Here is a 14,528-nt window from a genome sequence, read left to right as displayed (position 1 = left end):
ATTCTGGACAAATTCCAACTCCTCTAATTACAACCCTGCCTCCTGTTATTAGAAAGCACAGCCTGATATTCAGCCTGAATGTTCCTTTGCTTTATTTTCTGTTACTCAGAGCAAGGATTCTGTAATGCCGGCGCTGGGCGTGGACTCAGGAGTTCTACTCCTGGCTTTCAGCAACTCACTTCAGTCCAGAGCCTCAAAGATATTTAGGCACCTAACTCCCATGGGTTAGGTGCCTAAACACCTTTGGGAATCTGGGCCTTAATGTCTCCATGCCTCAGATTCCCATCTGTAAAGCTGGGTGAACAATCTTTCCTTTCTTCCACCCTTAACCTGTCTTGCCTGTTTAGGTTATAAGATGTCCAGGGCAGGGATTGTTTCTCATCATGTCTATGCAGCACCTAGATTGGATCTTCTAAACCCTCTCGAACCATCCTGTTTCCTTGACATTCAAGTGCTTGTTAGATGCTTCTCCTCTCTAGCCAGGTCAGCCATATTTAGCTCTTCTCATCTCCAATCCTAAATCAGGTCCGTCTCCCCCACCCAACAAGTCCCTTCCCAGCTCAGTGGAAATCGTGTGGTATTTCTTTTCTTGTCAGAAGGAGCTGAAAGGCGATCGGGTTTAACAGATGGCTGCTCGCTGGAGACGCTGCAGCTGGAATTCGTTTTCACAGGGTGCCAGCAAAGGCCGGGGTAATTATAAGCATTCCCCGGAGCTCTGGTGTTTACTGCCTCTGGGTTTGGAAAAGGAAGAATGTGTTCATTTTGTGCAAGCAGGGCCCAATCCAAAGTTGGTGGGAAGACTCACGTCACCACAGCCCAAAGGGACCATTGTGATCATCTACTCTGACCTCTTGCCCAGGGCAGGCTAGCTAGAGAATGTCAGACTCCCAGGCCAGAGCCTTAGGGTAGGAAAACTGGGCCCATCTGGGATTTGAACTCAGGCCCATCCAAGCCACTGGCGACGCATGTGGGCTTTATATCAGTTCCTCAGTGTGTGGACAGCTGCTCCTTCGATCTATATACCATCTCCTACTCTCCCTACTGTGAATATCATCGTGGTTGCCCCTGATGGGAACCCTGAGGTACAGAGAGCTGGCCAGTCATTTAGCACCGTTGCGGCAGCTCTGCGAATAGAACCCAGGTGTCCTGGCAGCCAGTCCTGTATAGCCTCAGCCTTGGATAGCGGCTGGATTACAAGTCCCAGCAGCCCACAGGCGCTCTCTGTATGGGCTGGGGAAAAGCAGCAGGGACAGAAACATAGCAAGCTCCCCTGCACTCACTGTACCCTCCCCCACGGCTCTGCTCCCCAAAAACCCATGCACTTGGCTCACACTGGCACGCCACCCCCACAAGCAGCTCCCTCCCACCTGCTGCCCCTGTCTTCCCTATTGGAGGTCACGATGCCGTGTGAGCGAGGCTGGCTCGGCACGGCTCTGTGGGCACCCATTGGCTCTGATCCAAAGCCCAGCAGGAGCCTTTCCACTGAATCCGGCAGGCTCTGGATCAAGCCGCAGGTGAGCCCTGCCAGAAGGTGGCACCAATATTTGGCCCGCGATGCCCCAAGCTGGGCCGCGGGGGTAGAGTTCAGGATCTGAACTCACATCTTCCTGCCTCCAGCTTCCCTCTGAAGCACCTGCCTCCATCTCCTTCTCCTCTCACAGGGGAAAAGCAGTTTCCGATACCAGAGCCCTGCTCTTTACATGGACCACATCGACAGGGAGACATGAGACGCACGCCCTCACTCCCGGCCATTTCTCACCCCCCTAGTTCCGACTACAGGCTGGAGCCTCTCTCTCTACCGGTGCCCCGTGCCCCTCCCCAGGCCTGGGAGCCTGACAGCGGGTGATTCGGAAGGGCGCAGCTCTCTTTTTCTCTTCATTCAACTCCTTTTTCATTTCCTCCTTCCAATGGTCTCTCTCACTTTGCTTTCTCCGTTTTATTTAGTCTCTCTGCCTTCTGTCTGTCCAGGCCCATCTGTCTGTCTTTGCACTCTTCTTTTCCTTTCTTCCTTCCTTCCCACCACCCCTCTTTTCTTGCTTTCTCATCCATCCATCCTTCTTTCTCCCTGCCATCCCCCTTTGCTCACCTTTTGGGAAGGTGACCCTGGGAAGCAGATCTGCACACAGGAAGGCAGCAGGCATCACCAAACTGCACAGGAGGCAGAGTGCCCGGCAGGGCATGGCTGGTTATCAGCAAAGGGTGAGGCCCTCGGTGAAATCTGCAGGGATCCGGCCCCAGCTCTTGAGCTGTCAAGAAAGCAGGGGAGGGAGGGAGAGAAAGAGATCATTGAAACGAGCGAGGTAACCACATGAAAGAGTCCTAGCCCCAGCCTCCCACCTGCAGCGGAAGCACTAGGCTGGGGAGAGGGCCGTGCGCAGCTATGTTTCACCAGGGACAGTGCTGTCTGGCTCTTTGCGCCACCATGGGAGCCCCGCAGGCAGCCGCAGGGTCAGGGAGGAAAGGAGCCTTTCCAGCTGAGAGCGGGGCTGGGATGGGCCACAGTGATACTGGGAGGCTGAGCCAGGTGGCAGGAGCTGCCAAGGAGAAGCCTCTCGGGGTTTGATTCTCAGTGCTTCGGCTCCTGCTGCTGGGGCAAGATGGATGTGGGAGATGTCTTTAAGCCTTTAGACCCCTCATGTTCTGGGATTGTGCGGGATCCCCCTGTATCAATTGGAGCAGCCTCAAGGCTGCTCTAACTTATGCTCTGCCCTCTATGGGCTCTGGGCATCAAACAAGAGCTCACATCACCCTGGCCACGCCCCCTATGCTGGGTGGGCATGTCCTGCATGTCCCCTCCAGTCCACATGCAAGATAAGAGCCTACTGCTGCTGCCAGTTGATGGGGCAGCTCTTTTAGTTCAGGTTGGTGCTGATGGGTGGTGTCTTCACACCCAGACTAATTCTTCCTGTAGTGGTGCCCGGGGCAGGACCCCCCCTACTCCCAGCTGATTCTTACAAAGCGTTTCTGTCCTCGTCACATCCTGAGCCCCTCTCTCCCATCCCTCCCCTCGCTCCCGAAACTTGATCCCCACCCCCCCGTCGCTTGACTCATTTCTCACGCTCTCTTCGGGGGCAGGGAGCCCTTTATGGAGACTATATGGCCAAGCTGCCCGGGTCCCACTCACCCTCCCCAGAGGGTTGGGGAAATGTGTGTTACTGGCCTCGATGATCTTTTGGCCCAGACCCAAGCCCTGATCCAAAGCCAGATGAAGCCAGTGGGAGCTTTTCCACTGACATCCCCAGGGCGCTTTGTATCAGGCCTTTTGACCCCTCCCTCGTGTGAGCCCGGCAGTCCCAGCATTTCAGAAACACCTAGCAGAACTGCCGGGCACTGTTGGGGGCTGGGTCATAGAATCACAGAGTATCAGGGTTGGAAGGGACCTCAGGAGGTCATCGAGTCCAACCCCCTGCTCAAATCAGGACCAATCCCCAACTAAATCACCCCAGCCAGGGCTTTGTCAAGCCGGGGCCTTAAAAACCGAGCCAGGCATTTGCATCAGGGGCTCCCAGGAGGTGGCAAATTCCCCCAGTGCTCCAGAGAGTGGCACTCGAAAGCCACCAACAGCTGAGTGACAGGCTGATCGGGGCCCCAACACTGGCTCCACACACAACCCTTCCTTCTCCTCAGCCCAGGCTGATTGCAGCACCCGTGGCTGCTAAGCCGAGATGTTGCGCCTTTGCTGGAAACGGTGGGGAAACAGGAGGTTGTGAAATGTGGGGCGCTCGCGCAGCTCCCCTGGGGACGAGGCATAGGGGGGAAATGACCCCACCCTGCGCTGACCCTGGCCGCGCTCACAGCCACTCCGGCCCCTGCCTATCCTAGAACCTCCCCAACTCCTGAAATGCAGCCAAAGGCAGGGCAGGAACATGCCTCGGTGCCCATCCCCAGTGCCCACCCCCAGTGCCCCAGTGCCCCGGCTAGGCCCTGCCGTCCAGGCTCTGGGCAAGAGAGGTCATCCCTGGCCTGAGCTGTTTGTTACTCTGCCGAGCGGCAGCCTCACCCCCTCTTGCAGCTTTGAACCTTGTTCTCTCGTCTGCTTAAACAGCAGCTAATAAACTGGGGCGGGGAGGGGGGCAAGGGCAGCCCTGGGGTAACTGCACTGACTGCAGGGTGCTCATGCCAGCAAGGATTGGCCCAGAGACCAGGAAGGCGACGCCCAGACCCCAAGCCGTACACACAGACCACGTGCTAGCGAGGGACAGGACCCAGTGCCTTACGCTGCGGGGGTGCACTGGGGGGAGGAGGGATTTTTAAAAAGGAGAAAGGAAAAAACCCTCCCTTCGAGTCCCTGCTGTGGAAGTGCCCCCCATCCCGTATTTCTAGCAGAGAGTGGAAGCCCCTTCAAGTCCCCTCTCTATCCCTCCCGCCTGGTGCCCCCTGCCTGGCGCTACTGTATAAGAGATTCTGCTCTCAGCACCCAATGCAGAGCCGCTCCCCCTGGGTCCAGCGCCCCCCGAGCTCTGCCTCGGCTCCCTGCAGAGCAGGACCTGGCTGCTCGTTCTCCAGCGAAATTACCTCTCCTGGGGCTGAGGTCAGAGGGCACGGGCAGGATTAGCGCAGACCTTCGGCCAGCATCAGCCATTGGCAGCTAAGCCCCCGCTAGATCCCCCCCAGCGCTGGGTGGATGGACTCGCTGCCCGGTGCCCATCGGAGACGTCCTGGGGAGGCCTCTGGGCCCACGGGATTCGAATGACCAGTCCAGCTCCAGCTGGAGGGGCTGGCTCCTGGGTTCACTCTCCTCCCAGACTCGGCTTCGGTTCCTTCCCCTCCCGGGCTCCTGTCTAACACTAGGGCCGGGGAGTTGAGGTTCCTTCAAGTCTCCAGCTCACACTGGCAGCCGCCTGGGCTGGGGAGGGGAAGGGCTCGGCTAGATCAGTGTCATTCACAGTGAGTCAGGGAACCAGAAAGTCCAGCCTCCTGACGCGTCCTGACAGCTCCAGACACCTTCCCCCGCTCCCCCCAGCCAGGCAGGAAGCAGCTTCCTTGGGTGGTTACTTCGTTAGGAAACAAGAGCTTTTAAAGGAGGTGGCGTGGCCAGCGGATGGAGCAGGAATGGGGGCCCGGATGCCTGGGTTCTATTCCCAGCTCTGGGAGAAAATGTGGGCTAGAGGTTAAAGTGTGGGGACTGGGAGTCAGGACGCCTGGGTTCTATGCCTGACTCTGGGATGAGGAGTGGGGTCTAGTGGTTAGAGCTGGGGGGCATTGGGAGTCAGAACCCCTGGGTTCTATTCCTGACTTTGGGAGAGGAATGTTCTCTAGTGGTTGAGTGGAACTAGCAGCTCCTGGACTCCCTTCTCAGCTTTGCCACTATGTGAACTGGGGCAAGGGATAGCCAGTTCCTGCCTCAGTTTCCCCATCTGTATGACAGGGATAATGATGGTGCTTGACTTCTGAGGGTCCGCGACTGCCAACACAGCCCCTCAAAGCATCGATCAGCTGCACAATGAATGTTTATCAAGCCAGAAACCAAATCTCTCCAGTCTTAGACCAGATCTACACAGGCAAAACGCAACTAGAATGGATGCAGCTGTACCAGCACAGCTGATATTTTTTTCTGGCCTAGCTTATTACACCCCTCACCTCCTCACCCCCGCCCTGGGCAAAATAAGCTATCCCAGTACAAAGTGCAGTTGGGCTGGTACAGCTGCATCTCCTCTATCGGCTCCTGCCAGCACAGCTCTGCTGCTCAGGGATCTCACCTCTTCATGCCCCTGAGTGACAGAGCGGTGCCGGCAGCAGCCCCGGGAACAGACCTGACCTTAGACTTGGTGGGAAATGTTACTCGCCCATCTAAAGTAATAAAATCCTTCACCTTGGGTGAGCCGACTATTGTAAGGCTCTGACACACTACCCATAAGTATTTATGGTTAATTATGACGATTGTATTAACACTAACAGGCCAGCACATAAGCCCAGGCCCCTCTCAATTCTCCATCACGCACCTACACTGTTATTTACAAGCTGTCTGTCTAAGCACATCTGGAGTTTAACTCATCTCCCACCCAAAGCCTTTACCAGGAGCGTATGGACAGCTGTACCAGGGGGTTTGCCGCTAGCCTTTCCCAAAAAGGCACTGCTAGCTGACAACCCTCAGCAGTTCTCAAGGCAGGGATCATTAGCTCCATTTTACAGATAAGGAAACTGCGGCACAGAGTCATGCCTCGACCTGTTCAAAGTCATACAGAGACTCAAAAGAGGAGCTGGGACTAGAACTCAGGTGGGCAGGCTACTGGTCCACCAAACTCTAACCACTAGACAAGACTCTCCCAGAGACTGGAAGAGAACCCAGCTGTCCCGACTTTCTGTTGCTTGGCTAGGCATGCCTCCTCAGAGCAGGGCATGGAAGTCAGGAATCCTCACCCACTCTAACTGGTGGATCACATTCTTCCCAGAGCTGGGAACAGGACCCAGGAGTCCTGGCTCCCGGACCTCCCTCCCTTTCCACTCAGCCATTGCTGGTGTGCTGCGAGATGCCATAAAATGGAACTGCCCCGTTCCCAAGACCTGGGTTTCAGTGAGTCAGCTGCACTGATCCGGGTGCTCGGTCTGTGATGGAGGAGGCAGACACTGCTCAGGCCAGCAGGATCTCACCCTGCTCAGCAGTGCCCTACTGTTACCCTGATCAGAGCTCCTTTGCAGCACGTCCCCAGATATCTGCAGAGCCTCTGCTGTACCCTAGGGCCCTGGGAGAGCATCCAGGTGTAGGGGTGTGATTTGGAGTGAACCTGTCTATTCGCCCAGCTGATCCAGCTGAGGCATGTGCTGCAACAGCTGGATCTGTCACCAGCTGCAAATTAAACAGGAAGAAGAAACTGGGAAAAAGGCTGGAGAGCGGAAAACCACCCTGTAGAAACAAATCCCGGGTTGGACACTCCCCAGCAGCAGGTGTGGCCAGCTACCTCCTCCACCCCCAGCCCATGGCACTCCAGGCCACTGCAGCCTTGGCATGACTTTTCGATTGAGACCAGTCCTGGGCCTGATTCTCACTGGCACTAAGGTTCCTTTGCTAGAGCGGAATGAAAATAATTGGGAACTTTTTTCCCCTCAAGGGGGGAGGGGGAGAAATCAATTTTCAGCAGAAATTTAAATCCTGAAAAATGCTGATTTGGAAACTCTGCTGTGGCGCCTCATGGGGATTTAGCATGGGAGCCCCTGGCCCTGGTGCATTATAGTCTGGCCCAGGGAGCACACCCCATAAAGAAGAATAGAGGATATGAGGCCACTGAAATACAACTGCAACAACGTTTCCAACTTGAAATATTTTGGTTTTCAGGTCTTAGGTCTCCTCTATACACAGATTTTTTACTAGGAATGGCCAGTGTAAATGAAAACCAGGCCCCCTCTCTTGAGACCCATGGGAAGAACCATCTTGGTCTAGCAAAACACAGCTGGAACGTGGATTTTCTTGCATAATAAGCATAACATTGTGGTTAAGGCAGAAGAATGAAAGGCAGGACTCCTAGGTTCTTTGCCCGGCTTGGCCAGTCTGCTGCTGTGTTGCCAGGGAATAGTCATGTCACCGCTCTGTGCCTCAGTTTCCCCAGGAGTAAAATGGGGATCATCCAACCTCTCAAAAGGGCTCAGTTAGAAGCTGTAAAGCATCATTACTTTCCCAACACCCATAATGATCCCTGGCCATTCTCTGGCCTCTGTCATTTCAGGGCCTCAGAGCCCTTTCCAGAAAGTCAGCAAGTTTCTCAACAACTGTGTGTGGGAGAGACGTATTAGCATTGCAGTGCACAGGCGGGGAAATGGAGGCAGGGAGCAGGCTCCTGGAAGCCAGCATTAGGCTATTCAAACCCCGTAAAGACCTTTTAACAAGACTCGGTGGGTTTTGGTGGGAAAGGTGCAAAAAGTCTTGTTTGATCTGAGAACATTCAGGTCGGGAGACACCCCAAGTGGGATTCCGGCACCGTTCCAAAACTCTCACTGATTTCCAGGCAGCCAGGATTTCACTCCTTATCTTTTGGCACCACAAGCTCATAGTCCTTGTCTTGGGAGACTGTTGCAAGCTACACCCAGGATCAAACCAATCCCAGCCAACACAGCTGCAAACCACCTTTAACTTTCATTCCACCCATTTGAACACTTTTTCACCAGTGTTACGCACACGTGCCTGCATGGAGGTGGGGATCTGGTCATGGCGACGTGGTGAGTTAGTGGCAGAGTTGGGGATGGAACCCAGAAGTCCTGATTCTCATGCCTTTCCCCTGCCAGAGGCAGGGGTAGAATCCTGGAGTCTTGAGTCCCAGCTCCCTGCTGTAACCACTAGACCCCACTCCCTTCCCAGAGCCAAAGCTTCACCCAGGATCCCTTAAGCCCATCCTCCTTGCTCTAACCACAAGGAAAGTGAGGAGCCCTGATTCCCAATCCTCTGCTCCAAGCACTAGACCACATTAAAAAAAAGCTTAGTGCCTCAGTTTCCCCTAATAAAATGGGAGAGAGTTCTCACCCTTAGGCAGCACTTTTAGATCCTTGCATGAAAAGAACCCCCACTTGCACAGTACGATCAGCATTAATATCGTAGATGGCAGCTGTTTGTTCCTCTTTATCCATCTCCGTTCTTCCTTAGCCATGAAGGCACAGCACTTCACCTTCTCCCTCCACCCCGCCAAAACTGTTTGGAGCTGCCCATTCCCGGCCATTTCCCCGTGGTGCTATAGATCCCAGCCATTTCCCTGATGAAATGCCTCTCCATGGCATCGGGTATGGCCTGATGCTTCTACCTCAGATCCCCTTCTGCATGTGGTGTATCAGAATTGGTTCGTGTCTCTTTAAACAGTCTTGCATACCAGCTGGGTTCTAGAGCACAGAACAGGATGAGTGCCACCGTGGGGCTCACACACTATTTAAAGGGACACTATCTCATTCTCATACACTACCCTGCTCAGCCTTTTGCTGTCCCTCATGGGAAATGCCCTTCAAGGATCAGAAGGAAACGACTGAGGATCAAAGCCTGTTAGGCACCCTGCTTACCTGCCTGGTAGCAGCTCGTTAGGCTCTGAGGAGCGGTTCCAGGAAAGGGGCATAGCTCTAGCTGGCTTTGACATGAGAACGGCTGTGGGCCAGCTTTCCCCTTTGAGGAGCCGATCGCAGGGACGTGTGTGGTTGAGCTTATTGTCTGAACGCCGGGAAGGAGGGGGGGACCCCTGCATTCGCTATTCGGCCGGGACAGAAAGCTCCTTGTGACACAGAAACTAGGTTACTCTGCCCTGGAGCCATTGGCTGAGAAACAAGGCCCCAGGGATGTTTAAATTATTCCCATTGTTCTGCGCTGGTCCCGAGCCACAAATGGAGAGTGATGGGGGTGGGGGTGGAGGTTTGGTCCTCAGTGACAGTAGGACCCCTCCGGTAGCCACAGGGGCCTTAAAGTGGGTGGAAGAGGCACCCCAAGAATCCCCCATATACAAGTGGCTTCCCTGACCCGTGTGGAGTTGACGTGAGGGTTAAATGCCTGCAAGCAGCATGAGGGCTCCTTAAAATCACTGTAACAGAGGCACATGCCCCCTGAATCAGAACAGACAGTAAGAGGACCAAATGGAGGCCATGCAACCACGGTGAAGCAGCTGAGTAACAGAGGTCACTGGAGGCAAAAAGGCCCCCTTTAAAATTGGATGTCAAATCCCAGCGAGGCTAATAGGAGGGTGCACCAACTCTGGCAGGTTATGTGGAAAAGTACAAGGCAGGCCAAGAAGGAATTTGAGAAGCAACTTTAGACACAAAAGCTAACCATCAGAGTTTCTTTTTTTTAAGTACATCAGAAGCAGAAAGCCTGACACACAGGCAGTGAGACCACTAAATAGGGTGACCAGAGAGCAAGTGTGAAAAATCAGGACAGGGGGTGGGAGGTAATAGGAGACTATATAAGAAAAAGCCCCCAAAATCAGGACTGTCTCTATAAAGTCAGGACATCTGGTCACCCTACCACTAGATGACCAAGGTGTTAAAGGAACACTCAAGCAGGACAAACCCATTACAGAGAAGGTAAATTGTTTCTTTTCATCTCTCTTCCCTGCCGAGGATGTGGGGGAGTTACTCACATCATCAGATTTGTGGCCAACAAAGCGGAAGTCCTGTCCCACAGCGATGTGGCAACAGAAGTTTTAGAACATATGGATACATTAAAGGCCAATAAGTCACTAGGTCCAGCTGGTATTCAGCCAGGCGTTCTGAAGGAACTCAAATGTGAAATTGCAGAACTAACTGTGGTATGTAACCTTTCTCTGAAACACATCTCTGTACCGGATGAGTGGAAGGAAGCCAAGGTATTGCCAATTTTTAAAAAGGGCTCTGTGGGCCATTCTGGCAATAACGGACTGCTGAGCCTAACTTCAATACCGGGCAAGCTGGTAGAAACTACAGTAAAGAACAGAATGATCAGACACATAGATAAACGTGATTTGTTGGGGAAGAGTCAACACGGCTTTTGTAAAGGGAAATCATGCCTCACCAGTCTATTAGAATTCTTTGAGAGAGTCAACAAGCTGGTGGATAAAGATGATCCAGTGGATTCACTGTACTTTGACTTTCAATAAGCCCTTGACAAGGCCCTCACCAAAGGCTCATAAGAAAACTAAGCAGTCGTGGGATAAGAGGGAAGGTCCTCTCATGGATCAGTGACTGGTTGAAAGATGGGAAACAAACGGTAGGAATAAAAGGTCAGTTTTCACAATGGAGAGAGGTAAACAGTGGGATCCTCCCAAGGGTTGTAATGGGACCAGGGCTGTTCCATATATTCTTAAACGATCTGGAAAAGGGAGTGGAAATGAAGTGGCAAAATTTGCAGGTGATACAAAATTATTCAAGATAGTTTAAGGCCAAAGCTTCTGCACCCCAAACACCCTCGAAAGACTGGGGTGTTCAAAGTCCAGAACCAGTTTTGCCCCCTGGATCCCTCTCAGATCCACTGCAGGGAGGGAACCCATGACAGTGACAGGAAACTGCCGCAGAGAGGCAGAAAGGGTTAATGCCCACCCCTCCTGATTCTAGGGGCCTTTTATACTGGCATTACATGATGTAGCGCTACCCGCTAGATGTGCTGCCTTGGGGTTAAGAGGGACCAGCACAAAATGAATGCACACACTTTAATCACTGGGGGACTGGGGTTCTGGGTTCTCTGCACAGCAAGAAATCTCAGCCCCCTAGAGAGAGATTCCTCCCCTTCCCCCCTCCTCCCTGGCTGCCCTTCCCCCCAGATCAGTGGATCTGCTGCAGCCTGATGCCGGTACCTGCGGGTCTACAGCTGATCAGCATGGACTTCTCTACCTCCCCCCACCCCTGACTTTATCTTTCCAACGGGTGGGAAACAGCAGCTTCTTTCCAGGTCTCTAGGCTGGGAATAAAAGCAGCTGGTGCTTTCTCGCTGCCTGCCCAGCCTCTCATGGAGAATGACAGCAGGGGGTTCTTCTCCTGGTTCTCCCCACCTTCCCCACCAGTGCCAGAGAGAGATGATCTGTCCGGCCCTCTTTATCACAGAGCTAGCAGCACAGCTGTGCACACCCCAAACCCCAGTGGAGCCAGCCTCACTGGAGCATTGCAGGTAATTCCCATCCGCTGACCTGTGATTCCCAGAGAAGGCAGCAGCCCCTGGGTTCCTAGCCACCTGATCAATCTATCACCAAACAAGCTCCTCCGTTCCTCCATCTATCCATCCGTATCCCTCCATACCCCTCCATCTGTGTCCCTTCATATCCCTCTATCCATCCATCCCCATTAATCTATGCCTCTCTATCCATTAATCCATCTGTATCCATCCATCCATATCTATCCATCCATATCCTTCCACCCATGCCCCTCTATCCATCCATCCAACTATATGCATCCATATCTATCTACCTTCTATCTATCCATATCCCTCCAGCTGTGCTCTCCTCCATCCTACACAATGACGATTACATTGTCTAGCTAATAAATATTAGGCCACCGACTCCAATGCACCGCTGCCTGTTTACACCCGCTAGGGATCTGGCCCCAGTGTCTCCAGTGGAGTTATGTCCTTCTACACCAGGTGGGGTTCTGGCCCTATGTTCCCAGCCTAGTAGGTTTTTTCCAGACTAGAGATTGACGGACGAGAAGGCAAAGCTTCTTGGGAGAGGGAGAGGGAGAAAGGAGTGTGGTGTAGTGGTCTGAGCTCAGGAGATGGACCCCAGGATCCTCTGAGTTCTGTCCCTTGGCTCTTGCTTCAACTCCCTGTCTGTGGTCTTGGGGCAAATCACGTCCCCGAGCCGTGACTCAGGTTCCTCACTGACCAGCCTCCCAGCAGGGGATGTACTGGAGGGGACGTAAAGCGCCAAGGATTGTGTAGACGGCGCTTTAAGAGTAACTGACACCTGCAGTGACATCAAGTGCCGTGGGCAGCGAAGACCCAGGGCCGGCGCTTCCATTTAGGCAAACTAGGCGGTCACCTAGGGTGCCAGGATTTGTGGGGGCGGCAATTTGGCGGCGGGGGGGGGTCCTTCCGCCCTCCGGGTATTCGGTGGCAATTCTGCGGCGGGTCCTTCACTTGCTCCGGGACCTGCTGCCGAAGTGCCCCGAAGACCGGGAGCATGGAAGGACCCCCTGCCACAGAACTGCCGCCAACGACCGGGAGCGCAGAAGGACCCCCGCCTAGGGCGCCAAAACCCCTGGAGCCACTCCTGCGAAGACCTCTGTGAAAAATGGAAAAGGAAAAGAGAGACGAAGAGCTCTGGGTCATCACTCTGTTAGTCCCGCCAACCGACTGTCCCTCCTTAACCCTCACCCTGCACCGGGCCGAGACCAGCTCCCAGCCCAGTGTCCCCACACAGCTGTTCACCCAACACAAACCACACAGGACTAGATCACCAGCTGCTGCCACTCAGCGTCGCTCCATTGGAGTCAACGGGCCAGATCCCCAGCTGCTGCCAAGCGGGATCGCTCCACTGAACTGAATGCAGCAAACCTGATTTACACCAGCTGACTCACTGGCTCACAGTGCCGAGACTCTTTCGAGGTAGTTTGCATTTGTATCATTCTCTCGGTCCTGGCCCGCCCCGGCACTGCCCTCCCTCCATTCCCAAAGGCTCCAATGCTCCACTCGACACCCTGCGGGACAGAGATCCCCAGCCAGTGGAAATCGGTGTCGCCCCATTGGAGTCAGCGGCCCAGCTCGAGTGACTTCAATGGAGTTGGCAGCTTTACGCCAGCTGTTTTCCTCTGCATCTAGTGCATTACCGAGCACAGCATCGGGCTCCAGAAGAAAACCCTCAGCGCTGGCTGCTTTCTCTCTCTTGAGAACAGCCCTGCTGGGCAGGAATCATTTCATGCCTTCGCAGTGAATTTATAACCCACGGACTGCGTTGCCAGCTGGCGTTCACCGAGGTGGCTCCACCGAAGTCAACAGAGGCGCCGCGATTTGCACCAGCTGTGGATCGGGCCCGGCGGCCACGCAAGCCGATCGGGGAACGGCACGAGCTTGGCGTGTAAAACACATCGGCGGGTCTGGCTCTGGATTTCCCACCCTGGCGCTGCCGGTGAACTCCCTAGAGAGGCGCGGCCAGAATGCACAATGGAGCCTGGCTTAGCCAAAGGTCCCAGGTGCCTCGTTTCGCTCCCCGATTAACAGCTAACGTGAGCGGTGCCCCCGTTGGGGACGTGCATGTTTGACTGCTGGGCTCCTCATTGTTTCAGCAGCTGGGATTTTCCTGGAGGAAACCAGGCGCCGATGCTCTTGGCAGCATGAATTCCCCAGCTGGGAAACCCTTGGAAAAAGCCAGCTGTGGGTTCCCCCCATTACCTGCTGTCTTCAGAAGCTCCCGTCCAAACAGCCCCCCTTCCCCCAATCGTCATCCCCCAATACAGAACATCACCGTCTTACCTGCTCCTGATTGGCACCTGGGTGCTCACAGCTTGCCCCCCATCCTCACCCAGGAGGAGCCCAGATCTCTCCCTCCAACCCCCGGCCCAGTCCCCTCCTAGCTCTGATTCCCTGCAGCTCCCGGCGCAAGGAAACCAGCCTGCTCGGAAGGGGCTGCTCCCTGCGATCTAGAGGAGGAAAATCCCTTCCCAGACGCGCATCCCTCCTCAGCCTGCTGGGGACCCTCTGCGCGTTGCCATAGTTACCGCTTACCTCCCAACAAGCCAGCTACAGCTGGTGTACGACTGACATGCACACCCGAACCCAGGCAGCAGCCGAGCAGGCAGAAGCTGAGTGCGGCTCCGATTGGGATCCAGTTGAGCTGCCGGGGTCAGTGGAAAGGCTCAGTTCCTCTCCCCTGAGCAGCATGGCCTGGCTGGAGAGAAAGACACGCATCATCAGTCAGTCCTTCCCCATCCCACCCCCGTGTCTAGAAACCCAGCCGCCTCGCACCCAGCGGCACCCTGGCGCTTGTGGGTTTCCCCAGCTTTCACATGCAGGCTGCAGTCATAAGGCTGAGCGCCCACCTGGCTTGCTTGTGACCAGGCGTCCTGTCATGGCATCGCGTGTTGGGACGGATCCCCCAGGCCCCGGGTGATGGGAGGTCGCCCTGCCTGGTGCCTCTGGGGCCTGATCCTGGTGTTGCTCTGCTGTG

General features: G+C 54.7%; 1 protein-coding gene across 4 annotated transcripts in view; it reads right to left on the bottom strand.

The window, feature by feature from the left end:
- The window catches only part of SEMA4A (semaphorin 4A), a 42,135-nt gene that overhangs the window by 15,307 nt on the left and 12,300 nt on the right, over nt 1–14,528 (bottom strand). For 3 of the 4 annotated variants that reach the window (XM_030541806.1, XM_030541805.1, XM_030541807.1), the window contains exons 2-3: nt 14,087–14,249; nt 2,087–2,246 (exon numbers count right to left, since the gene is read on the bottom strand). In XM_030541806.1, coding sequence (XP_030397666.1) covers nt 2,087–2,180 — 94 coding nt within the window. In that variant the 5' untranslated portion in view covers nt 2,181–2,246; nt 14,087–14,249. Of the gene's footprint in view, nt 1–2,086; nt 2,247–4,515; nt 4,822–14,086; nt 14,250–14,528 lie in introns of those variants that run through there. The other variant, XM_030541804.1, reaches the window with a different exon arrangement.

This window comes from Gopherus evgoodei, chromosome 24, assembly GCF_007399415.2.
Source record: "Gopherus evgoodei ecotype Sinaloan lineage chromosome 24, rGopEvg1_v1.p, whole genome shotgun sequence".
Lineage (NCBI taxonomy): Eukaryota > Metazoa > Chordata > Testudines > Testudinidae > Gopherus > Gopherus evgoodei.
This window is presented reverse-complemented; position numbering and strand designations above follow the sequence as displayed.